This window comes from Dromiciops gliroides, chromosome 1, assembly GCF_019393635.1.
Source record: "Dromiciops gliroides isolate mDroGli1 chromosome 1, mDroGli1.pri, whole genome shotgun sequence".
NCBI classification, from domain to species: domain Eukaryota; kingdom Metazoa; phylum Chordata; class Mammalia; order Microbiotheria; family Microbiotheriidae; genus Dromiciops; species Dromiciops gliroides.
This window is the reverse complement of record NC_057861.1, coordinates 467,258,567-467,286,148: the sequence shown is the minus strand read 5'-3', so window position 1 is coordinate 467,286,148 and position 27,582 is coordinate 467,258,567. Positions and strand designations below refer to the sequence as shown.

At 37.3% G+C, this 27,582-nt stretch overlaps 1 protein-coding gene and 1 pseudogene across 1 annotated transcript in view; one reads left to right on the top strand and one right to left on the bottom strand.

Annotated features, from left to right (window-relative positions):
* YTHDC2 (YTH domain containing 2) overlaps positions 1-18,173 on the bottom strand; it is an 83,890-nt gene extending 65,717 nt beyond the window's left edge. Inside the window, exons 1-6 of the mRNA XM_043964990.1 lie at positions 17,738-18,173; positions 15,270-15,360; positions 9,391-9,587; positions 5,202-5,401; positions 937-1,103; positions 194-296 (exon numbers count right to left, since the gene is read on the bottom strand). Coding sequence (XP_043820925.1) covers positions 194-296; positions 937-1,103; positions 5,202-5,401; positions 9,391-9,587; positions 15,270-15,360; positions 17,738-17,942 — 963 coding nt within the window. The 5' untranslated portion in view covers positions 17,943-18,173. The remainder of the gene's footprint in view (positions 1-193; positions 297-936; positions 1,104-5,201; positions 5,402-9,390; positions 9,588-15,269; positions 15,361-17,737) is intronic.
* The window catches only part of LOC122750473, a 54,459-nt pseudogene continuing 44,861 nt past the window's right edge, over positions 17,985-27,582 (top strand).

The window sequence follows — 27,582 nt, the reverse complement described above, 5'->3', positions numbered from 1 at the left end:
TCTTGTCACACAACTAATCTGCATCAGATTCAAGATTTGAACACGTATCTTCCTGATTTCAAAGCTGGCCATCTATCCACTATGTTATGCTGCCTCTCTTTTCTTTTATATAGGCTGCTCTACACTGGCAAGTAAGAGTCACAATCACAATTATTGAATATCAGTTATACATAGGAAAGAGCAAAATTCTTACCACAATAACATGTGTCACAGTTGAGAGTGTGCTATCTCCTGCCATCAATGTGCGAAGTAATACTCCATTAGTGCAAAATGTGAGAAGGGTCTTTGGAGAAACTCTAAAAAAGTAAAGTGTCTTGCAAAGTTACAAAGCTATTGTGGTTAATTATATTTTAATTATATATCCTCTTATATTAATAAAATTGTTATCAGCTTAATGGTTTTTATGCCTTATGTAAAATGTCACAGATTTTCTGTCAACCCCATAAACATAATTTTACCAAAAGTCTGCTTTTGCTAAGAGCAATACTTTTCTTTTAAGTAATGAAGCACACTTCAAAATTTTTCCTTAGAAGAAAAATGCCCTCTTCAGTAAAGCTATTTTCTTGAGCCACCATGAATGCCTCATCTGCAAAATATATGGAATAGCTAAAAAGTTAGCTATTCAAATTAAGGTATTAAGTAATGGGTAAAGTGAAGCTCATATCTGAAATTCAAATCAAATGAAAGATTTCCTCCCAAATGGCACTGTCAACTTGGAAACAAAAGAGAGAAATATTTTCTATTTTCTATTCTCTAACTCTTTCATTGCCAAATTTTCAAAGGCAATTATTATTTTAAAGACTCAAATGGGTTTGGTTACCAACTTTGAATCCAAATTAATGATATGAAGTGTCTATCTCATTTTGACTAAACCTGGAAAACACAGTTTTACCAAACAACAAGCTAAAAATAAAATCTTAGGAAAATTTACATCACCTGCTTTCTAATCGTATCTGATAACCAATTGTCTGGCCAATCTTTTCTCTTCTTTCTGCTGCAACTCTTTCTGCCACAGCAATAGCTGCTAACCGTCTGGGTTGAGTACAAAATATACGGCAGGGAATTCCATTTTTGAAGCAATCGTCTAAAAGGAACTGAGGAATCTGAAAGAAATGTTTTATTATCATTGTAATTCTTCAATTTTCAAGTCCAGTAGAGATGATTCTTCATGAAAATTTACTGTAATTGCTTAAATTTCAGAGCACAATTACCTATAAATACTTTTGCAAAAAAACTCCAATGACTTACAATAGCTGCTTTCTTTCCCACTTTCCCAGGGTTTCATCATATCTTAATTATGCCAACAAGATAAATTTGGAGTTTCTAATTAAAATTTTAAGTACCTTAGCATAATTAGTAAATTAACAAGAAAAAAGTAAAAATGATTAAAATGCAAGAATATAAATGGGGAAATCTCATATCAGTTGTCAAAGGAAAATGTTAAATAAAGAATATTTAGATCAATGTATGTACACATCATATTGCACTAACAATGAATATAATTACAATAGAAATGAAAAAGATTTCAAACAGATTACCTATTCCAAACAATATCTGATACCGAAACAAAATATACTAGCATAACAATGAAACTAGGACAATTCCTTAGAGTTGATTCTAATAGTATTTGACCTGTTATAATTATAAAAAAGCTTTTCATAAGAGGAAACTTAAATTGTATGGTCTGATTCTCTTCCCTGAAGGGGAATGACTGATAAGGACTTATCAATATATAATCAATGTTCCCATTGATTTCTTTTCACTAGATTTAAAAAAGCGAACAAAAATAATAAGAGGCAATGTTTCATTCTATCTGTTGAGTAAATATAAAATGATATATCTACAGGAAAATTCAGGAAATTAAAGAAATGTCGATAACAGGGGAAGGGAAAAAAGTACTTTTACCCACTTAGAAGAGTAATATAGGGGCAGCTAGGTGGCTCAGTGGATAGAGCACCGGCCCTGGATTCAGGAGTACCTGAGTTCAAATCCGGCCTCAGACACTTAACACTTACTAGCTGTGTGACCTTGGGCAAGTCACATAACCCCAATTGCCTCACTAAAAAAAAAAAAAAGGAAGAAGAAGAGTAATATAAGTGCAACATAAAGCTAATAAAGGAAAGGTGAAAATTATAAACACACCTATGTTCTACTACAATGAGACTATACTACCTCATAAGTGTAACTGTGTTAATGAGTCTCTTTTCATATTTCAATAACTATCCAATCTGGGACAAATTCTAAATTACAACTGCCTCTCTACATCATAGTTTACCAAACCCCAACCCTGGATTACTCCTACCATCCTGTTACTCCTATTTACATGTTGCCAAATGGACAAGGAGGAAGATAAAACCAAGTTGACTGAATCACTACAAATTATTTAGCCCTAACTAGGCCCACACTGCAGCAAGTCAATTCTTTCACTTTCCCCTAAGTGATTTTCTATCCCACTTCTCACAAAAGATGTTCTTCTCTCTTCAAATTTCACATGCGTCCCTTTCTCCTCTGCCTTTTCAGCTGCCAACCTAATACTCTGCTTTAAAAAAAGGGCATTCATCATGAGCTCTTTCTTCTCATCTCAAAAGTCATTGCTATCATTCTCTACTTTTTTCCCTTACTTTAGCCTCTGAGAATGAAATGGTCCTCCTCTCCACCCAAGTAAACAAATGCCCTTTGTCATCCTGTCCCAGCTTATAAAGACATTCCTTGGGTATCAAGAGCAGATTGCTCCCTTTATGACACTCTCTCTCTGTCTTCAATCCCTCTTATCTATTGTTTCTGTCCTTGCTGAATACAAACATAGACATTCTTTAAAAATAACTTGCAGTACCCATGCCTTCGGGGATCTAATTAGGGTTCTTATTTTCTTAGCCAAACTCCTAAAAACTGTATTCATTGCCTCCACTTACTATCCTCTCACTCTTCATCTTGTGGGAATCTTGCTTCCCACTTCATCACTCAAGTGAAACTGCTCTCTCCAAAGTTATCAGTGATCTACTACCAGATCTAGTGCTCTTTTCTCAGTCTTAATCTTCCTGGACTTTTCTGCTACATTTGATATGGTTGATCACTCTCTTCTTAGCTATTTTCTCTAAATTTTTATATCATTATTCTCTTCTTATTCTCCTATCTGACCACTGCTCAATCTCTTTTGCTACCTCTTTATCCATATCCCATTCTCTAACTGTGGGTGTACCACAAGGCTTTGTCCTAGGTCCTCTTCTCTCTTTACACTCTCTTAATGATCTCATCAGCCCCAATGGGTTATCTCTAGGCTGATTATTTCCATATCTATAAATCCAAACTAAGTCTCTTTTCCCCCAAGCTTTAGTCTTGCATCATCTACTGTCTATTGTACATTGCAAACAGGATATTCCAGAGACAATCTCAAACTCAACATGTTCAAAGTAATTATCTTTTTTGGGTTTTTTGGTGAGGCAATTGGGGTTAAGTGACTTGCCTAGGGTCACACAGCTAGTAAGTGTCACGTGTCTGAGACTGGATTTGAACTCAGGTCCTCCTGACTCCAGGGCCAGTGCTCTATCCAACTGTGCCACCTAGCTGCCCCAAAAGTAATTATCTTTGTTTTGGTTTTGTTTTAAGTGAGGCAATTGGGGTTAAGTGACTTGCCCAGGGTCACACAGCTAGTAAGTGTTAAAGTGTGTCTGAGGCCGAATTTGAACTCAGGTACTCCTGACTCTAAGGCCATTGCTCTATCCACTGCGCCACCTAGCTGCCCCCAAAAGTAATTATCTTTAATCATTATCCCATTACCTCTTCCCACAAACCCACCTCTGTTTCCATCTAGGGTATCACCATCCTTCCAATCTCTCAAATTCACAACTTTGAAATTATCCTCAACTCCTTGGTCTCCTTCATCCCATACATTCAATTGTTTGCAAATTCTTGCCATTTCTAGCTCCATAACATCTCCAACTCTCATTATTTTCACCCTCTTTACAGAGGTTAATCTAGGATTTCATCATCTCTCACCTAGGGCTACCATAATGGCTAATTATGGTCACCTTGTCTCAAGTCTCTCCCTACTCCAAATTCATCCTCTATTCAGCTACCAATAAGATTTTCCTTAAGCATATGTCTGTTCCTGCCACTCCACTATTCAATAAAGTCCAGTGACTGTCTACTGTTTCTTGGATCAAATAAATACTCCTGTGTTTGACTTTTAAAGCCCTTCACAACTTGACCCTTACCTACCTTTCCAACCTCATTATACATTATTATCCTCCTTCCCACATTCTTCTAACCAAACTGTGCTTCTTCCTATTCCTCACATATGACACTCCATCTCTCATCTGTGTCTTTACATAGGCCATCTCCATGCCTGGAATACCTCTCTCGTTACATTCACTACATATAATCCCTTACTTCTTTCAAGACTCAGTTCAAGCATTACCTTTTACCTCAAGTCTTTCCTGCTCTTTCCAGTGCTAATCTCCACCCCACCCCTTACCTTGTATTTTTGGGTTTTTTTGGTTTTTTGTAGGGCAATGAGGGTTAAGTGACTTGCCCAGGGTCACACAGCTAGTAAGTGTCAAGTATCTGAGGCCGGATTTGAACTCAAGTCCTCCTGAATCCAGGGCTGGTGCTTTACCCACTGCACTACCTAGCTGCCCCTTGTATTTATTTTTGTACATAATTATACAGACATGTCTCCTACTGAATTCAAATTACTTAAGGATCAGAAGTTTATCATTTTTGTTTTCTATCTCTGTCATTGGTACATTGGAAGAACCTAATGCATGTTTACTGATTAAGTGATATGGTATTATTCTGAGGACCTATTATAATAACTATATGGTTTCATATCCTCTGTGATCAGTCTTTTCCTGCTATTAAAGCTCTTTCTTATATCAAAATTTATTGATTTTTTTTTATATTTCCTCTTAACTATTCACTCAGGATGTGGCATTCTCACAGCAAAATGTAAGCTTCTTGAGGAGATGTTAGCTTCTCTCACATTTCTAAAGACAAGCACGTATAATAAGCACTTAATAAATAGCTGTTAAATTTAATTTTCTTTTACAATGACTATTTTCCTATGGATTCCTAAAAAACTATCTAGTCAGATACAAATTTTGTCCAAATCATATTTAGATACTTGGCATGGATAAAACCAGGTTTAAAAGTACAAAATAGAATCAAATATTCTTCTTTAATTGAATTAAAGACAAACAAACCTGTGTGGTCTTTCCTGACCCAGTTTCTCCGACAATCAAAACAACCTTATTTTCTTTAATTATTTTGACAATTTCTTCTTGTTTCTCAAACACTGGTAAAGACTGTCTAAAAGAATCAAATTCAGATTCTCCCCTTTTCACTGGAATCTGAGGTATACCATTGTTCAGCCGTCCACTTGTCTTACTCATTTCTCGGTTTTCTTTAAAAAATGGAAAGCACAATAAAGAATTAATAACCAAGAGTGAATAAGGAAATATTCTAATACATGCACATAAATTTTATTTTCTCTTCCATAGATAAAGACAAATATCCAGGTAGCTAATCAGAGCATTAAAAAGAGAAAAAAAGGTTGCACAACAGATGAATCAAATAACAAAAATAAGGAGTATGAAAATGTGTCTATAAATTTATGTTATTAACCAAATGTGAACCTTAGTATGTGTATACTGCCTTTAAAACACCAGTATCCATATTGTTTTTGCTTTTTGGAACCTTTATTATATTTGATTCATATTTTTAAGTGCTAAGATTTATTCTCTTTTAATAACAAATTAGCACATCAGGACAGTGGAATTTAACAATTTTCCTACTTCTGCATGTATGTGGAAATAACCTGACAAAATAGAAATAACTAATAAAATAACTAAAAAATAAACTCAAATGAAAAACAGAATCAGGACCAAAATACATGACCACAGCAATGTTAAAAACAAACAAACAAGGAAACAGAACTCTGATCAAAGACAAAGGCCAACTTTGTTGGCAAACAATTCAATTACACATATTTCCCATCAAGAAGTATTAAATTTCAAAAGTCAACATAATTGTTGTTATATCAAAAGCAATATTACACTAGCAAATGAAATCACACTCTATTAAGCACTTTCATTTAACTGTTTTCTAGTGACTATTTTGTGAGTATTAGATATTCTACTGTGTCAAAAGAAAATAAATCAAGAAAAAATATTTTTAAAAGTACATAATGGGGGCAGCTAGGTGGCGCAGTGGATAGAGCACCGGCCCTGGATTCAGGAGTACCTGAGTTCAAATGCGGCCTCAGACACTTAACACTTACTAGCTGTGTGACCCTGGGCAAGTCACTTAACCCCAATTGCCTCACTAAAAAAAAAAAAAAAAGTACATCAGAGTAGGCAGCTAGGTGGTGCAGTGGATAAAGCACTGGTCTTGGATTCAGGAGGACCTGAGTTCAAATCTAGCCTCAGACACTTGACACTTACTAGCTGTGTGACCTTGGGTAAGTCACTTAACCCTCATTGCCCTGCAAAAAGAAAAAGAAAAAAAAAGTACATCATAGAGCTACTTCAGTTAGAAAGAAAAGTCCTCACCACCAAAGTCCTGGTACTATAAAATGGGTTCAACTTCAGAAACTAAAATGGTTTTTATCAATGAAAATGACACTACTTCTAAGTGTACTGAATCCCATTAGAATATTCGCTGCAGAAGACCATGAACTTTCTTATTTTTCTATTTGTATCCAGTGATGTACACATAGCATGAACTTAATAAGTGGTATTTCATTCATTTATTCATTCAAGTATTTATTGAATTATCAAATTTTCATTTACATATGTAGATTGGGCTTATGTCCATCAGTGAAAACCAATTTGACTGGTATAACTCCAGAGACTAGGCATTAACCTCCTTCAGTCTCTTGTTAGAATGGGATCATTAAAGTTAAGTTCTGTACATCACTGCCCTTAGTTCATCATTCCTTATTAGGTAATTTAGAAAACAGTCTCACAATACTGGTCCTATAGATAACAGGGCAGTCTCACATTAGAGTTATGTCTGTTGTCTAAAACTATAAATTTGAGTCCTAAGAGACACTGGACTTTCAACTGGTGTGCAAAAGTCATTACGTAGTTCCCCATCCAATAACTTTCTCTCTTTGTGCTGCCCCCTATCCAGGGACCAGAGGAGATAGAACTACATTCCCAAGATTGTTCCCTGTTGGCTTCTGTTCCCTTCCATTTGTGAGTAGTAATAAAGTTTTTTTTTTATTCTGAATAGAATTTTATTTTCCAAAATATATGTAAAAAAAAATTTTAACATCAATTTTTTAAAAACTGTGTGTTCCAACTTCTCTTCCCCCCTCCATTCCCACCCCCTACCCACAAGAACTCAATCAGTTCAAAATAAGTGATACATGAGTAGTCATGGAAAAATTCCCACATTAGCTAAGTTGTGAGAGAAAACAGTCAAAAAAACCCAAAACTTCAGATTAAGGAATTGTCAAAGAGGAAATGAAAAAAAAAATTTTTTAATGTGTTTCCATCTGTTTTCAGATACTATCAGTTCTTTCTCTGCAGATGGGCTGCAATCTTCATAAGTCCCTCAGGGTCACATTGGATCATTGCCTTGCTGAAAACGACCACATGCTTCCCAGCAGATCATCCCCCACTATTGCTGTTATTTTGTATACAGTACATTTCACTCTGCTTCAGCTCATGTAGGTCTCTACAGGTTTTCCCGATAGCATCCTGTTCATCACAACCTCTATATCAACCTTAAGCTTGACAGAGAATCTTCTTCACAAAAACCCAGCAAAGTAGGTACCATACATTTTGCCATTATAATCAATCATCATAATGATTTCTCTCCATCCCACTCCCTTCCCATGACATTTACTCTATCTTCTTTTTACCTATTCCTCCTCAGAGGTGCCTTACTTCTGACTATCCTCTCCCACGCTCTGCACTCCCTTTTTTCACCCTTCCTTCCTTTTCCTCTTCCCCTCCTATTTTCCTGCAGGGTTAAATAGATTGCTTCTCCCAATTGGGTATGAAAGCTATTCCCTCCATGAGCCCACTCCAATGAGATCAGGGTCCCTGAGCTAATTCTGTGTTCTAAATTTTTCTTCCTCCCTCCCTCCTCAACCCTCCCTATGAGATCAAGCAATTCAATATGTCATACTGGTGCGGTAATTGAGAACATCTTCATCTTCTTTGAAAGTGTTTTGCTTTTTACTGCTCTCTCCTCCAATCTGCCCTTTCCTCCTTCCCTTCTCCCCCCGCTTTTCTCCCTCCCCCCCTTTTGTTAACTGCTCCCCTTACTCTTCATCCCAACTTTTCTACCACAATTTAATACAAACATTTAAAATTACAGATGTTCCAAAATCTGGAAAATTATATTATTGAGAAATAAAACATTTACTTTAACATACTTACTCCAATCTGCAAGGATCTGTACTAATTAGTACAGGTACTAATACTGACCACAACCTTAAAAGAGCTGGTCTTTATAACAGCTACTATAACTAAAAATTCATCACCCTGTAGGAACCCTGGAGATGAGCCCTCTCCCATGCTCTGTAAGGATCTGTCAAAATTTGTGTTCTACTGGCAGAACTTTCAAGTCTCTAGATATATCTCTGTACCCTGACTGAGGTACTAATTAAGGACTTAAGTGGAGTTATTTATATGAAATATAAATTTCAGTATCAGAACCCAAATTAGAGAGAGAAAATAAATGACTGTTAATTTATTTCAAAGAAAAATGTATGCTAATCTGAAAAGTTAACAAATTTGCCAAAAACAAAATTTTAATTCGATGTTCTAAAACAGAGGTGTCAAATTCACAGCCCACAAGCCTAAATCTATATATCTTGTACATAATTACAGGTCTATTTTCTTAAATAATTTTTTAATTCTTGAGACTTGGAAACTCATGATATCTATAGTCTATGTCATTACAAATAAAATTCAATATTATATGATAGCTTTCTGTTAGCAGAAAAAAATGATAATGCTGTAATAGAGGGAACTAATTATTCCTATTTTCCTTTCTATTATTCCTATTTAGTCCTTTCTAAATTACAAAATTAAAATTTAATGTTTTTTACACATAGCAAAAAAAAAAGTATGTAAGTCATTGAATACATAAAATACTTATCTCTGATTTCAACAACTTAGCTCTTAATGGTTTTCAATTCAAAACTAAGGTTACCGGTTAACTTTTTACCACTCCACCAAAATAACTAACAAACTCTGTACTATACATTGACAATTAAACATTAAAATAATTTCACATTTAAATCCATATGCTGCACAATCCAACTAGTCAAATTTGGAAAGCTTGTTTCATTCTAGTTTTAATTACATTAGTTGGGAGATGGGGGGAATCATCACATAGCAAAATATACAAGGAAATTCATCAGAAGATACATACCAGCTTCAACTGCAAACACATTTCCTCGTTCTGTTTTAGGCAGAAGTTCTGTACGCTCTTTATTTGTGACTGGAAATCTCTGAATTAGACTCCTAACAGCATGTTTTGTATTATGAGTCAAACTACAGGTCATCATTGCATGTGCTGTTTCTGATCCATCCTTCTTCTTCACAGTTAGGTATCTATTTGCTCCCTTTCTGAAATAGAATAATTAAAAATAAAATAGAATAATTAAAAAATTATAAAGTCAACTATAAACATGAAATTATTCCTACTCAGAAAACAATTTCTAAAGGTTTTATTTTTTGACTGGACCTGTTAGTTCTGGGAGCACAAACAGGAACTTCGTCAGTCAATGACCAAAGCTGTCTGCTCAAGGTCACAAAGCCAGATGGCAGAAACTGGATTTCAAATGCATTCATCCATTAAATGCCTTCCAAACATTCAGTACAAATAAGTTAAGTCCAAATTTATCACAAAAATATTAAACCAAAAAAAAAAGGCTTGAAACCCAACTTACAATCACTGAAAAAGGCTTACTTACCTATATGAATGATTGCCTTTAGCAAAGTTTATGGTTAATAAACAATATCAATTGATGAATGCTGAATGGCATCCAAGATGGGGAGGGAGGAAAGGGTCAGTAGAAATAATCTGAACAGGATCTAGAAATACTAAAAGTTTTATGTACCCTGTCCAGACTGTTCCTTCTGAATGTCTCTACAGTACATACTAGTACTAATGTCATTCTTATGGAACCTACTAACAGAAACTAATGTAATGGATGTATTTAACTAATCATAAGGTGGCACTGTGAATAAAATGCTGTGCCTGGAGTCAGGAAGATGAATCTTCCTGAGTTCAAATCTGGATTCAGATACTTACTAGTTTTGTGACCTTGGGAAAGTCACAACCCTTATTTGCCTCAGTTCCTCATCTGTAAAATGTGCTGGAGAAGGAAATGGCAAACCACCAGCATATTTGTCAAGAAAACCCCCAAATGGGGTCAACAAGAGTTGGACACCACAGTTAAGAGTTTAATTATAATGACCAATCTCATCCCCACTGAAAGCACCTTTCTCCAGTCTTTGATCAAAGGTGCAAAATATTGTCATTGTGAAGGGTGGTTTTACTTTTAAAAATGACTGTTGGGGGCAGCTAGGTGGCGCAGTATATAAAGCACCATTTCTGGATTCAAATCCAGCCTCAGACACTTGACACTTACTAGCTGTGTGACCTTGGGCAAGTCACTTAACCCTCATTGCCCTGCAAAAAGAAAAAGAAAAGAAAGAAAAAGAAAAAGAAAGAAAAATGACTGTTGTAAAAAAACAAAGTCATAAAAAAATTCTACTATAATGATTAAAGATAGATAAATCCCTGTTTTAGTCCTCTTATCACAGACTTATCTTTGGTTTAACAAAAGATTAACAGCTACCTTAAGATCTATTTCTTCCATTTGTAAAGAGGTATTATAATTTTTAAAGTTCTTCGATGTGTTATTTGTCTCAAACAAGGTTCATCAAGTGAGGGAACACATTTTCAATCACCCTAAAATTAACTATCTCTTCAAGTCCTCTTCCAATGTCTCTTCATAGCATAAAAATGCCACAAGGTTCTTCTAGAAGGTAGTAGAGGCAAAGATCAGACAAGTCCAACTAAAGTCATTCATGCATTATTTTAAAATTTACTGACATCTTTTGTTATTTACATAACCTAATTTCCCTTTCTATTATCTGTCATCGTAATATCTTGGGAGTGATAGTTTAGTCACAGATCTGCGAATACTGAGGCACTGGTAGTGCAGTTTATCCAATATTAAAAGAGAAAATAGAAGGCTAGCCCTATCTGTAATTTCAAGTACTTTTACAATTAATACATTGCATTTCTATTGTCTTTTCATTTCTTCATTTTGTAGATTAAAAAACTGAAGGCTTGACTTTCTACCTTACAGTTATTGTGAGGAAATCACTATGCTAATAGAACTGGGAATTTTTCTATCTATCCATTTATCGTATTTATTTTTATTTATTATTTTCTTATTGATTACTTATCAAGTAGAATCTGGGCATTTACACTAATTCTTTGTTTTGAACAGTAACTTTCATTAAATATATCCATAACATATCTTACTATTCTACAGTTTTTTCCCTTACTTTTTCTCCCCCTGCCTTTTTCTTTTCTTTGGATACTGGGTGTCTCCTATTTTACCCAGGCTGGAAGTGCAGCAGCCACTCACAGGTACAATATCACTGCTGATAAGTACAGAAGCTTTGGCCTACCTTGCTTCCAACCTGGGCCAGTTCACCTCTCCTTGGACAGCCTGGTATTCCCCCAACATCTACCCCTCCAGCCTCCTGGATTCACCACATAGATGCCAGACTTAGTGAGATAAGAACAACTGATCAACTTTACCCTTACTACAACTCAGAACTTCCAAATTCAAGTGATCCACCAGCTTCAGCCTCCCTATTAGCAGAGATGCCAGGTATGCACCACAATACCCAGGTGCTGTTTTCTTTTTATGAAATGTTAAATGTCTTATACTTTGTTGTACATGTTTCAATTATATCTACAAATATAGTCAACTTATCTCTTCATTTGCACAAAGTGACAAATTTGTCTCCTTCATAATGAAGATAAACATAGTATTGTCCAGAGATAATTTAAAAGATCTCACTGGAACCCAAGATAAATTTATGCCAAAGATCAATGTTAGGTACTAAGAGGGAGAGTTGGAATGGCTAATAGGCGAAGTCATAAAGGTTATTTCAAAGAAATTATCATTCAAAAATTAGAAGAGACTACCCAAATGAAGTTGGAGGACCAAAAAGCATGAAAGGGCAAGTGTACTCTAGAAATTAAGGCAAAAGAAAAATTTTAGTACTCCATGAAGTCACTCAAATACAATAAAAGGAAGAAGTTATCTAAAGAATCAGTGGGACCACTTAATCATATCACAAAAGCTGTTCTTAGGTATGAAAAGAAATGGTACAGGTGGGCAGAAAAAAGGGTAGCTTATCAAGCTGCAACATCAGAAAAGGAAAATAAGTAAGGCTTTAAGAAATGATACTTTTTTATACTTCTCATAATTGGTGTTACCTTACCATTGCAACCTAAGGACCATGGAAAGAATAGGGATTATTTTTTCTATTTGTACCCCAATACTTCTTTACACAAAACAAATGCTTAATAAATGCAGTTTTGTTCATTCATTTATTCATTACCACCAGTATAATTCTTCTTTGTCCTTTTCCCTCTGCCCCTGTTGATATCTTTTCTACCCTGTCCTGATCTTTTACCCCCAAATAGATCCCTCTTTTTTACCTGAAACTAAATACAAATTTCCAAGTTATCAGCAGTTCATATTCCAAAGATTTTTTAGTAAATCAATTATTTGGAATCTGGAACTTTTTCCCCCCTTTTGTTGCTGTTCAATCATGTCCAACTCTTTGTGACCCCATGCACCATAGTATGCCAGGACCTTCTATCCTTCACTCTCTCTCAGTCTGTCCAAGTTCATATTCCTTTCTTCCATGACACTATCTATCTATCTCATCCTGTTATCCCCTTCTTCTTTTGCCTTCACTCTTTCCTAATATGAGTCCTGTCTTCTCATTATGTGGCCAAAGTATTTAAGCTTCAGTTTCAGTATTTGATCTTCCAGTGAATAGTCTTAATTTATTTCAGTATTGACTGAATTGATCTCCTTGCTGTCCAACGAACTCTCAAAAGTCTTTTTCAGCACCACAATTCCAAAGCATTAATTCTGCAGCATTCAGCTTTTCTTGCAGTCCAACTCTCATAGACATACATTGCTACTGGAAAAACCATAGCTTTCACTACATGGACTTTTGTTGGCAAGGTGATGTCTCTGCTTTTTAGTATGCTGTCCATATTTGCCAAAGCATTCCTTCCAAGGAGCAAGCTTCTTTTAATTTCATGGCTACAGTCGCTGTCTGCAGTGATCTTTGATCCCAATAATATAAAAATCTGACAATGTTTCCATTTCTTCTCCTTCTATTTGCCAGGAAATGATGGGACCAGTGTAATATAGCTAAAATATTGTATATTTTAAATTAGAAAATAACCACAATAGCAGAATACTGTTGTAAATGTATGGTTCTCCTTTACCTTTGTGGGTTGACCTATGAACTATCCAAATATTAGTAATTGTTTCTATGGGAAAATGTGTTCCAAATCTCAAATAAAACTCTTGACACCCAAGAAGCACATATTCCCCTTTCTGAAGCACAAGGGATTCTATCCACTTCCCAGTGATCATTAAAAGCAATATCCTACCACAGTAAGGACATGATGGGAGTTCCCTAGACTCAAAAGCAACTATAAATATTTAAAGAGTATTTGTGTGGGGCAGCTAGGTGGCACAGTGGATTGAGCACTGGCCCTGGAGTCAGGAGGACCTGAGTTCAAATCCAGCCTCAGACACTTAACACTTACTAGCTGTGTGATCCTGTACAAGTCACTTAACCCCAACTGCCCCAATTGCCTCACAAGGAAAAAAAAAAAAAGTATTTGTGGAACATGTGTGAAGAATTGCCTGCATAGTTCTTTTTGTTAATGGTAGATTTTTTGAGGGCATTTTACTTTTCTTCTCCTTAATACAGGAGTTCTTTTCATGAGGTAAGTGAACTTGTTTTTGTTTTGATGACAATTTATTTTGGTAACTATTTTAATAAAGCCTCCTGTGTAATCTTATTTATTTTATTTTATGCATTTAAAAACATTATCCTGAGGAGTCCATGAGTTTTACCAGATTGCCAGTGTCCCGTGACGCAAAAAGGAAAAAAGAAAAAAACCAACTCCTGATTTAAAAGGTAAGTTAACTAATAAATTAATTTCTCCAAAAACAAAATATGCTCAAAACATACTGCTTTTTCATTGAAGATATCTCTTAAATGGATCCTCCTATCCTTTCACCTCTACCCAACTTGTTTTGTAAAATTATTTTGAGACAGGAGGACTATATTTTACCCATGCTAAAGTGCAACAGCTAATCATGGGCCCAATTCCAAAACTGACAGGCACAAAAATCTTTAACCTGTTCTGTTTTCCCAAATTGGGCCACCTAGCCCTTCCTTGAACAATTTAGTGTTCCTTCACTCTAGGGGGCTCAATATCTTGGTGCCAGATTTAGTACAGACACTCAGTAAATAGGCTTTAACCCTACTATAGTTCAGAATTCCTGAAAAGCAATCCACCAGTCTCAGCCTCCACAGCAGCAGGGACTACAGGTGTATGCCTTCATGCTCAATCTTATAATTATTTCTAAAATATAAAACTTGGTCAGGAAAAGAAGAAAATAAGAAGAGGACATGTACTATAATTCCTCATTGCAAAACGAAACACATCAACAATAAAAGAAATGTCTATAAACAAACCAAAAAAAAAGGTACAAATGGAACAAACAGTAGATTCTGCTTCTGCTGTTCATTGGTATGATGTGGGGTAAATCATTTCACTTCTCAGGCTTTAGTTCTCCCATCTATAAAATAAGGGGAATTAAACCAATTTCTGAAATCACTTCCTTTTTTAACATTTCTATTCTGATATCAAGTCAAGACCATCTTTCTCTTTCCTCAGTAAGATAGATTTAACTACTTTCTTCCTTTTTTCCCCCTAGGGAAGAGATTGTGAAGGAGAGATAAAAAAGAGGAGGAATTATGGGTATGTGTAATACAAAAACATCAGACACAGTAAACATAATGTGCTCACTTTTGCTCGCGCTCTCTCTCTCTCTCTCTCTCTTTCTCTGTCTCTCTCCCTTCCATATTAGTTAGTTAAAAATAAATCTAAAATATTAATAACTATAAAAAGTACCCAGAAATTTCTTTCTGATAAGAAAAGGCACATCAACTTACCCTTTGCTTTTAGAGACCAAACCAAGGGACTGACTTAGTCGATGAATAAAAGCTCTTTCAGTGCTGGTTAAAGAAGAAGGAAATTCCATTTCTAGAGAAAGAAAAATATATTTTTTAAATGGTCATATATGAAAAAATTTTAATTGCTTTCTTTTATACATCCCTGCATAAAACAACATATCTGAAACCTCATTTATCTTTATTATATTTACATGATGTTAAGTACATGGAATTAATTCACTTCAACAAGTATGCACTATCAAGTCAGGCTTTATATCATCACTTAAAACACAACACCCATATGTTAAGTCCTGGCAATGAAAAAGTGATTATACGTATACCACCAATATGGTCCAAAAGAATTTAACCTTCATTTTGAGATACTTGTTATTCTCTAAACATGCACACTGGTTTCCTATCTCTATTCTTTTAGACACGGTGTTTACACACCTAGAATGTCCTTCCTCTCTAGCTCGAACTCTTTAATTCTAACATATCTTTCCAGGCCTAAATCAATGTCATTTGGAAGAAATCACTCCCTCTTCTGACCTAATATAACACTTTATACTTTCACTCTCTATATTGCATTGTAGTTATTTGTACTTTCACTTTCTACTTCTCATTTTAATTATTTATGACCATAAGTTTTATGAGGTCTCAGAAAATTTTTTTTCTTTGAACATGGGTGCACATTTTAAAAAATGGAGAAATGTCAACCCAAATGTTAAGATACTCTGACAATTCAAAACATTTACTTAATGCCTACTATGTGCAAGTCACTGGGTGAGGCCATGTTAGGTCAAAGAAGTAAAAAAACCCTGTCCTATGTCCATCATAGATAAAAATTTTAAAGCTTAGGATAGTTGCATAGTTTGCATTTACTAAGTGCTTACTATGTTTCAGCACTACTTGAAGTGCTGGGGATATACAAGCAAAAAAAGAGATAGTCCCTACCCTTAAGGGGCTGACATTCTAATTAAGGAAGACAACACATAAGAGAGGAGGTGAAAGGCAGAGAAGAAAAGGAAGTATGTGAGGTGCGGAAAGCATGGGTGTATTACTGGGAGAATCAAGAATGGCTGGTCTGGATCTTTTCCCAAGATGAGGACCCTGTGAAGAACTCACTAATAAGGTGAGCAGAGGGAGGAGGCAACTAAGGCATGGTGAGTTGGTACAAAAGCGGGTCTTACTTTTGCCACATACTGGTTGTGTGACCTTGGGCAAGTCATTTCCGTCCACTAGGTCACTTTCTAAAACAATAAATTGCAAAGAAACTGGCAGTCAGCTCTGGAAGTGGAAGATACTTACCAAGAGCTCCCTACAATGATGGAACCACAGATCTGTTCAAAAGAAAACCTCTATATAAGTCACTGTTACTGTTTTAGATTGGAATCTTCTGTAGGAGGGGGGTCTTAATCTCTTTTTTGTCCCACGGAAGTCTGGTGATGTCTATGGACCCTTTCTCAGAATGTTTTGAAATGCATAAAATGAAATAACATAAAATTATGAAGGAAAGCAAAAAAAAATTTTAAGACTCATGGACCCCAGGTTAAAAATCCCTCTTCCAGAGGGTAAGGACCAGTCTAATTCACTTTGTGAGGCACCAAACTTAAGTATACAACCATCAAAACCAAGATTATAAAGTGCTTTAGATTCTGGAAAGCGCTTTACATACATTATCTCATTAGAGCCTCCCAATCCCATAAGGTAGTTTTCCAGGCTATTATTATTCACATCTGATGGGTCCCACAGCTACCAAGTGTTAGAAGATTTGAGCCTAGGTAGGTCTTCCTGACTCTCGGCCTGGTGTCTGCATCCTGAGGTCGATGCCAGGAACAGATGACTATGTAAAAAGTACATAATTTGAACTCCACCTGCATGCTAGAGATAGTGGTTACCAAAAAGATAAAGCCCCACCTCACTTCACCAATGTGAGAGGCAAAGAACAATTTTAAAAAGTCAATCTTTTTTTTTTTTTTGGGGGGGGGGTGGTATAGAATTCTCATTAGTACTTGACAAATGTGCTTAATTTTGTTCCACTCCCCGCTGCCGCTATCTGTTTAGTGTGCTGCCTCATTAGTGTGTCCCACTCGGACTTGAAGCTATGTAGCAAATAGGGGACCTTTCTCTTGGGCTAACTGGACTCTAAGCACCTGGTATCCCCCTCTCTCCCAAGATCCTGAGATTCCAAAGGTATGCAGAGCTCTTGAGGAGGAAATACCTGGGAAGGTCCCCCAAGGCAGGTGGGGCCCAAGTGCTCTGCAATGTGACAGTGGGCTGAGTCAGGTTTTCCTGACCCCTGATGCTGGTTCTCCATCCGCACCTAGCATCCTAAACAGCAAAAATCCCTCTGCCCGGGGAGGAGGAGAAATCCTCCCCGACCTGCCACCCTTCCGGGGCCGGGAATGACAACTGCCTCGGTCCCCGCGCCGGGGCGGGGGAGGCGGGGCGGCGGCCCGACCACTCACCCCTCTGATCTCCATAACGAAACCGCTCCAGAGCGATGTTGACGGCGATCTTCACCTCCTCGTCAATGCGAATGTCCTTCAGCCCCTTGGCTCGGCCACCACTTCCCCCGGAGCCGCACTGAGAGGGGACTCCGCCACTGCCGCCGCCGCCACCGCCGCCGCCGGGAGCCGGGGGCCGCGGGGAGACGCTGCTCGGCCTGGACATGGTCCCCGCCGTCGACTGCGCTGAGGAGACGCTGACTAAGGGATGGGGGCGCGAGGCGAGGGAAGGAGGGCAGGGCCACACCGAGCCTCGGAGATAACCTACGGGCCGCCGAGATGCGGAGGGACGAGGGACGGGTGGGAAGCCTAAATTTAGGCCGGGAAGGAGACAGGCCCCGCTAGCCGGAGAGCCCGGAGGCTGCCCAGCCACAGTTAGCCGGGCACCGCCACTCTCTTCCACTTCAGCGCGGCTAAGACTACGACGGCGCTAGCGTCGTGACGTGCTCTGACTTCAGCACGTCTCGGAGGTTGGGGTGGGGTGGGGGATGAGGGAGCTCTCCAAGGCTGCTAGGGAGGTCTGAAGAGATCCTAGGATTTGGAGACCGTGCGAACCTTATGTATTTTCCACTTCAACTTTAGGCTTAAAGAAGCAAGTCCAGAGCCCCAGATCAGCACTGGCTGTCTCTCCCTTTCGTGCACTTGCCCTTTGTGGCTGCATTTCCGGTTTCTTTTGTCTCCAAATTCCTTAAGCAGAAGCTGAGTTTCCTCTAGGTGATCTCGTCATCAGATATTTCCGTGAGAATCATAACGGATTCTCTTGCATAATCTCGTTCCCCTTCTTGTGTCATTCCTGTATCCAATAAACTCCATTGGTTCTCTAATGCCTTTAGAATCAGATCTCCTTTGTTTATATTTTTAAAGAACTTAACTTCATTATAAAGTGGAAATTATCAAAACAATCTGGTACTGGCTATGAAATAGAGCGATGGATCAGTTAAATAGAGTAGGTACACATTACATTATAGTAAATGACTATAGTAATCTAGTATATGATAAACCCAAAGATCCAAGTTTTTGAAAAAAAAATCATTATTTAACAAAAACTGCAGGGAAAATTGGAAAACAATACTGCAGAAACTAGAGATAGACCAACATCTTACACCATATACTAAGATATGGTCAAAATAGATGATCTACACGTAAAGGATGATACCATAAGCAAATTAAGAGAGCATGGAATAGTTTATTTGTTGGATCTATGGATAAGAGAAGAATTTATGACCAAAGAAAATATAGAGAGCATTACAAAAAATGTCAAATAGATAATTTCAATTATATAAAATTTAAAGTTTTTGTATAAACAAAACAAATGCAATTAACATTAAAGGAAAAGCAGGAAACTGGGAAAGAATTTTTGCAACAACTCTCTCTGATAAAGGCTTCCTTTCTCAAATATATAGAGAACTGAGTCAATTAAAAAAAGAAAAAACAAAGTCATTCCCCAATCAATAAGTGGTCAGATGATATGAACAGGTAGGTTTCAGACAAAGAAACCAAAACTACATTTGTATCCAAAAAATATTCTAAATCACTATTAATTAGAGAAATGCATATTAAATCAACTCTGAAGTACCACCTCAAATTTATCAGATTGGTTAATATGATGAAAAAAAAGGAAAATGCTAAGTGTTAGAGGGGATGTGACACTAATGGGACACTAATGCGTTGTTGGTGGAGTTGTGAACTGATCCAGCCATTTTGGAAAGTGATTTGCAACTATGCCTAAACAACTAAAAAACCATGCATACCCTTTGATCCAGCAATAGCACTGCTAGATCTATATCCCAAAGACATAAAAAAATGGGGGTGGGGGGGTCTCTTTGTACAAAAATATTTATAGTAGGTTTTGTGTGTGTGTGTGTGGTGGCTAAGAATTGCAAACTGAGGGGATGCCTGTCAATTGGGGAATGGCAAAACAAGTTATGGCATCTGATATTGTGACATTTAAAATCTAAATGTGTGGTCACCTTAAATTAGAAGCTTTAGCACTGTTCTTTGGGCATTAAGCATTTATTAAAGCATAACCAGGTATTCATGTGGAGTTCAGAAAGTTAAGAAAAGGCCTATCTAGCCTAGAGTTCCAGCCTGGTCGAGTTCTTCCTCAAGCTCTCCACCACAAGCCTGCTTCAATCATGAACTCCCCGAAAACTGAGTGTGGAAGCTTTTTATAGGCCCAGAGCAGAGGCAGTCCTTACACACTGCTTCAAGCTTATTTGTAGGAGTCATCCAAATCCATTGATTCATTGGACTTGAAAGTGGTCTCTAGTTGAGTTCAAACTCCTTAGCTTCTGAGAACAATACCTTCTTAAGGACCAGCCAGGTGTGGTTACAATCTAATTAACTTGAAGTAGGCTAATCAGCAAAGTCAATCACTCTCACTTAATTCAATGAGTTTAGATTAATCTCCAGGTGAGCCTTTGAGTATCTGCCAAATCCCATTATTTTCTCACATTATTTTGCTAAAAGAAATGACAAGCAGGATGATTTCATAAAAACCTAGATAGATTTACACTAACTGATGCAAATTGAAGTGAGCAGAACCAGGAGAATATTTTATACAGAAATAGCAATATTATAATGATGATCACCTATAAATGCCTTAGCTATTCTCAACAAAACAATGATCCAAGACAATCCCAAAGGACTTTTGATGAGGCATCTGCCTCCAGAAAAAGAACTGATGTTGTCTGAATGAAGACTGAAACATACTATTTTTCCACTTTCTTTCATCTTTTTTTAAATCATCTTGCACAAAATGAATAATATGGAAATGATTGCACATGTAATAAACGATATTGGATTGTTTAACATCTCAGGGAGGGAGGGAAAAGGGGGAAGAAAGGGATATAATTTGGAACTCAAAACTTTAGGACAATATTTAAACATTGTTTGAACATATAATTGGAGAAAAAAAATACGATATTATAAATAAAGAAGTTAATTATGGGGGCAGCTAGGTGGCACAGTGGATAAAGCACTGGCCCTGGATTCAAGAGTTCAAATCTGGCCTCACACTTACTACCTGTGTGACCCTGGGCAAGTCACTTAACCCTCATTGCCCTGCCCTCCCCCCAAAAGAACTAAACTATGTGGCCCTAACTTACTTCTCTAGCCTTGTTATACATTATTCATCTTTTTGCCTTCTGCAATTTAGACAAACTGAGCTCCCACATGACACTCCATCTCCCATATCTAAGCCTTTGCCCTGGCTATACCCCATGTCCAGGAATGTGATTAGAAAGAAACAGTTCAAGTACTAAGGAATCACTATCAGGATTTCACAAGGCCTGATACCTTCTTTTGGAAAATGAGAAGAGATCTTGAAGGACAATTATTATAAAAGGCAAAGATAGTAGGCTTATAACCAAAAATAAAACACCCTGCAAAGTTGAGCATAATCACAGGGAGGAATGGATCTTTAATGAAATGAAGGACTTTTAAGTATTTCTGAAAACACCAAAGCTGAGTAGGAATTTTGTTGATTAGTTGTATTTTTGTCCTTCATTCTTAAGAAGATTAAGATGATATCACTATGTTAGTGTCAAGTTACAGTGTGTCTAACTGTGGCTGACCAGACTAATATGAGCATGGAATGTTCTACCACAGTTCAGGCATAAGTAGTGCATGTGAACATTTGGACTGGATTCTTTAAATTTGTACATCTTGCATTTCTTTTGAGCTATTTCAATTCTGCTTTGTTTAAAAAGCAAAGCACCTTTTTTTATGAAGGCATGCCATGCTTGGTGGTCCTGTGCCAGTGTCTCCCATGTCACACAATCAATTCTACAGTTCTTCATAAAGAACTTGAGAATGCCCTTGTATCACTTCTTCTGACCACAATGTGAATGCTAAATAGTCTTTTAGTCAATCATATGTTTGAACAACATGGTCAACCCATTGGAGTAGTGCTATCTGCAGTAGAGTTTGAATGCTTGGCAGTTTAGTTTGAGAAAGTATTTCAGTGTCTGGTGATCTTCAGAATCTTCCTAAGACAATTCAAATGAAGCAATTCAGTTTCTTGGCATGGTGCTTGGCATGTGTGTAGGCACGCAACAATGAGATCAGCACAACAGCTCTATTGACAATTATTTCCGTAGTCTGTGTCATAGCTCCTCTCTCCCACACTTTCTTTCTGAGCCTCCTAAACACTGAGCTAGCTCTGACAATGCATGCATAAACCTCGTTATCAGTATGTACAAACCTGGAAAGTATACTGCCAAGGTTAGTGAACTTATCTACAGCATTCAAAATTTCTCCATTTACTATAACTAATGGTCCCCTATATGGATGGTGTGGTGCTGGCTGGTAGAGAACCAGCATTAATTGTTAGGCCAAAATTAGCATAAGCAGAGAATCAATCCATACTTTGTTGCATCTTAGCTTCAGAGATTGCATTGAGTGCACAATAATCTGTGAACAAAAAAATCATGCACCAACTCTCCCTCCACTTTAGTCTTGTCTTGTAGCCTTTTCAAGGTCAATAATTTGCCATCAGTGTGGTAGTGTATTATGGGGATTTAAATTGTCCAACCTACAATAAAAGAAACTGAGGCAGAGCTCTGAGGCAATGACATTTTATTAAAGGGTCCATGGACCCCTCTAATGAATTTTCACCAAACTAGTCTTAATGTTTACAAGTGTTCTGATCCAGATGAGTAAATGTAGTGCTGTACACCAAATATCTGAAAGCTGCCTATTCCTTTTCTGTTCCACTGTTGCCAACTATGTTTTGGCTCAACTTTCCCTCCAAGTTAACAACAAATTGTTCTTGTTCAGAAAAATGCTCTAATCTGTTGACATTAAGTCTTCTGGCAGTTGTCTTGACTTTGTGTGGCTGCTTTTGTTGAATGTGAATATTTAGCTTGGAGAAGATAAGTCTATGATCAGTCCAACATGCCTTCATAACTCTCATATCCTGTCTGTCTCTTCATCTTACAATGATATAGTCTATTAAATGCTAACGATTGGGGGCAATTAGGTGGTGCAGTGGATAAAGCACTGACCCAGGATTCAGAAGGTCCTGAGTTCAAATCCGACCTCAGACACTTGATACTAACTGTGTGACCCTGGGCAAATCATTTAACCCTCATTGCCCTGCCAAAAAAAAAATGCCAATGATTTCTGTGAGGATACATCCACAAAATTTTATTGCATTTAGGCAAATAGAAAACAATGTTGGTGATGAGAAAGTCATGAGATGCACAAATCTTCAGTAGTAAGTGACCATTGCTGTTGCTGTTTCCAACTCTATTCCTCCCAAGGACTTCCTGCCATGTCTGATAGTCTGTGCCTACCCTTGCATTAAAGTCACTCAGAGTTACAAGCTTGTCCTCTTTTGGCACATTCATAATGAGGGTCTCCAGGCCTTCATAAAATTTTTCTTTGACCTCCTCATGGTGGGAGCATAGCACTAATAATGGTACTTTCCTGAAAGAGGCAATTGCGTTGTCATGAGCCTATTGCTCACTCTTTTTGGTAGACATACAAGTTTGTTGACTAGATTAGTTTTGATTGAAAAACCTACACTTGATTCATGTTCTCCCCATTACTGTGGCCACTCTAGAAAAACATGAATCCAGCTCCAGCTTTGGTAACCTGGCCTTCATTCGCCAGTCTTTCTTCAATCATGGCTATTATTTAGATGTAATACCTGCCAAGCTGGTTCCCTCACAACAAGCGCTATTTGTTATTCAGGTCTCCTGGACTTTGTGTTGTCCATATGTGTGCACACATTCCATGTATTGATGGTGAGTGAAATCATCTTTGCAGAAGGTTTTGTACATTTTTTGTGTTTTGACCACAAGGTGAGATCTCCACCTAGCATGGTAAACAGACAAGGATTGGGTAAGCAGACAGGTTTTAGGACATGTTTTCTATCACCGTCCTCACACCAGGAGATGAGCAATGTAGTCCTTAAAAGGCTGCTCAGAAACCCAGGGTGCTACTGAATGCCATTGCTGCTTCCAGTGAGAAGACGACCCTATGGCCTGGGCCACATGTGTACAGGCTTGTGTTTACAGCTCCCAGTGTATCCCATATGTGCTGCTTCTTCACTTGCCTGTCACTACAGGTGTTTGAGATAGGTAAAAATGGTAAAATGGTATGGATAATGTCTTTGATTCATGTATAAATTAGATTTAAGTGAGGCAGAGTTGCATGAAGTCGTTAGCCTCACTCTCTCTTCCAGAGTTGTCATGGTCCAGTGGCAGGACAGAGTCAAAATGACTGGTGATGGCTTAAGATGCAGTGAATGACTTTCATATCTTGTGTGAGCAATCTCTAAGCATTCCACAATGCCTGACTCAGCCACTTTCATGTTCATTGGAATAAATTGTTGTCATTTGCCCATTCCACCAGGAGTGGTCTTCACATGCTTGGGGCAGACACCCCTCTAATTCACTGAAGGGTTTGAGACCCCTTGGTTACTCTAACCTGGTTGAGCCCATCTGCTGAAATGGTTTACTGGGGGTGTGGTCACTCCACATTCTTCTGCTTCTTGGAGAGTTTTGTGGGCTAGGTATACACCAAAGGTGGAAAGCAGCCCTGAAATGGGCTTGGCAGCCCTCACACCAGAGGTACTAGTCTTCTCTGAATACACCCTATACCCCAGGAACCCCAGGGACTCTGTAATGCAGACACACAAACCAAGAGAAGCCTAGAAAGGTAAATTTATGTAGTGCTAATCGTATAATAGAAGGGACAAAAGCAAGTGTCCCTTCAGAACCTTAATGTCTTCAAAAGGTATTGAAGTAAATAAGAAAAATAAAGGACCTGGGAGTGAATTGGTTCTAGTTTAGAAGAGAATGAGAAGGAAAGCAAAAGGAATACATTACTGTAGTAAAGTGGAAGAAAGAAGTGAAACTTGCTATGGCCTCCAGTTTGTCCAAACAAGCCCAAACACCTCTAAATAACTGGAGTTCATGGAAAGAGTATATAAACATGGAGGAATAAGTGGGGTGAGCAGGAGTCAGATGAACTTCACCATTATCTGAAATGAACGATGGAGGGTAGAATATACACACTTTGGAGTAGAAATACATCAAAATTTACTTTCAAATCACATACTCTCAAAACTCCCCAATATAAGAATTATGTGCAATAGGTAAAATAATTTTAGATGTTTCCATAGGTTAAGACATGAAAAACCCTCTAAGGAGGTAGCACCTTGATGAATTAAGAGAAGGCTAATTCATGATCCCTAGCTCATTCACTCAGGATTACTTTTTCCTCTAGCCTCCACAATCTGGCTGGAAGAAACTACAAGCTCACAGACTTGTAATTTTGAATCTATTCAACAATTTCTTTGCTGCTATTGAAGTCTTTGCCGGCACACCATGCCCCTACCTTCACCCCACAATGCCACGACAAATAGCAACAGAATTTGACTCTGCCCACCCATTCCTAGTGCCTTGTGTGTATGGTGGAGGTACTATAAAACAGAAACGTGTTCCACCTAGAGGGACAACAGTGCTCAGAAGAACCTAAAGGACAGAGGAAATTGGGGCAGGGTACCAATTTGTGTAAGATTCTATGCCAAACCTGAAGGAAAAGGGACAGGAATCCAGATGGAACTATTTCTGTCTCCTAAAAATTCCTTGAGGCAGGCACTCAGGCCAGTGAAAAGTGAATCCCCCAATGTGGAAGGGTGCTGAGACAGCTTTAAGGTCTGGTGAAGGAGATCTGCCAGCAAAGGTGAAAAATCAGAAAATGAGCACAATGGAGTAATACAAAGGGAAAGGCTGAAATTACCAAAGATCTCTAGGTTCATTCCACAATGATAATGCAATGTCCGTAATTTATGTCTTTTACTATAATTTGATTGGTACTGCTGCCCTTGATAGAGAAGCTTTATTACTACAGAATCAAATGAAATCTTTCCTATATATAATCTATGTCCTATACAAAGACTCATGAAAATTCAGCAATAAAACACGGTGTCATCTTTAGGGAAAGAAATAAAGAATTAGAAATCAAATAGATAAAATAAATGGTCAACAGGTCAACTTGTTTTTAATCCATCATGTTTCTCTGTTCCTGGGATCTCAACAAATCAAATTGAGTGATTTCTGTAACTTCTATAGAAACAACCAGTTTTATTCTTCTGAGCTGTATTATGTCTTGGATCACCTACAAAGAAATGGTGTACAGCTCCAAGGAAGCAAGATTTGCAAATCTCATCCAGTTTTTGAAGGACCTTCTCCAAATTGCCATGGTAGTCCTACAAATTATCTCAAATTGATATTTATATAGGGAATAAAAGCAAACCCTATGGAAACAAAGTAATATCTAGGAATTAATGTGCCTAACTAGGAAATTGATCCATTCCTTGAATTAAGTACATTTCATATATTCCTTATACTTTCTATTAGTTTAGTTGTTATTGCAGTCAAGATTTCTCATTCAATACATTTGAATGAAATCTTGACTTTTCTTGAGAAAACTGCCTAAAAGAGGGTAAGTTGTATTTTAGTAAAAACCAAAACCAAAACCAAAAACACCACCTGGCGGAATCTCTCCAGACTTTTATGAAGAGGGTCAAATGGGGCAACATCAGTCAGTTCTGTCTTTCACTTCCTATTACATTGCTGCCTAAAGGAGTAATCCTAGAAACCCTGAAGGAAGTGTGCAATAAACTCTACTGGAATCAGGGAATTTGATCAATGATTTGGAATATTCTTTGACAAGGAGACTTTTCCTAGATACCACAAAGTTTATAGCAAATTCACTTTGGTTCCACTCGATAGGAATTACTGTTCTTTTTCCATAGTGGGAAAAAAAGAAATATACTCTTCAGTGAGACTGAAGCTTCTGTAAGAATTTGTATTGCATTGACAAATCAGATTCTGTGTTTTATATAAGCTATTGCTCTGAATATACAGAACAAAGTAGTTGCATGGAAACTACAAGTTTCTCCTCAGTTTCCCTTTGAGGTTTGTATTATTTTCAATAAATGGCATAGGTTACTTCAAGACAAACAAATAATAAACTCAAATTGGGGTTTTGGAAGATGTTCTGCAAATTGCCAGTGGCTACCTCCAAGTTATGCTACATTTATATCTATAAAGGGAATAAAAGCAAAACATTTGGAAACAGACCAAATTATCTAAAGGAATTAATGTACCTTGCCAGAAAACCAATCCAATGCTTAAATTAAATATATAATAATATTCTTCATACATTTTCCCAGTTTGGTAGTTATTATAATCAAATGAAGTGAGCTTTCTCTTCCAATTTATTTGAATGAAATGTTGCCTTCTATTAAAAAGTTTTCCTAGAAAAGGATAGTTGGTATTTCAGTGAAAAAAACGCAGTAGTAATTCAAAGATCCTTGATATAGTCATGGAGATCAGGGACATACCTGCAGGCAAATAAATGCCATGGAACTTATTGGTTTCACAACCTTTGTGTGGACATAGTTCTCATTTAATGAGATAAATGATATACATGTAAAAGAAAGATATAGTCAGAGAAAAAAGGAAGACATTAACTCCCACACAATTTCTTCAGGAACTTCATCAAAAGTTTTTAGTCTTCTACTTCATGTCACATTATTGCCTATAGGAGAAATCCTGGAAACACTAAAGGAAAAATATAATGTACTCTACTAGAATCAAAGAATGAAGTCAGTGATGTAGGATAGAAATTGGCAGAGGATTTTGCCATATTTTTTGGTGGTTTCAAGCAACATCATGTGATTCTTCTCAATTAAAAGAACTGCTGTCTTTCCATTAAAAAGATCTTATTTTTGATGTGCCTCATGCTTAGATAAGGATTTGTAGAACCTCAGTAAAACTATTTTTTCT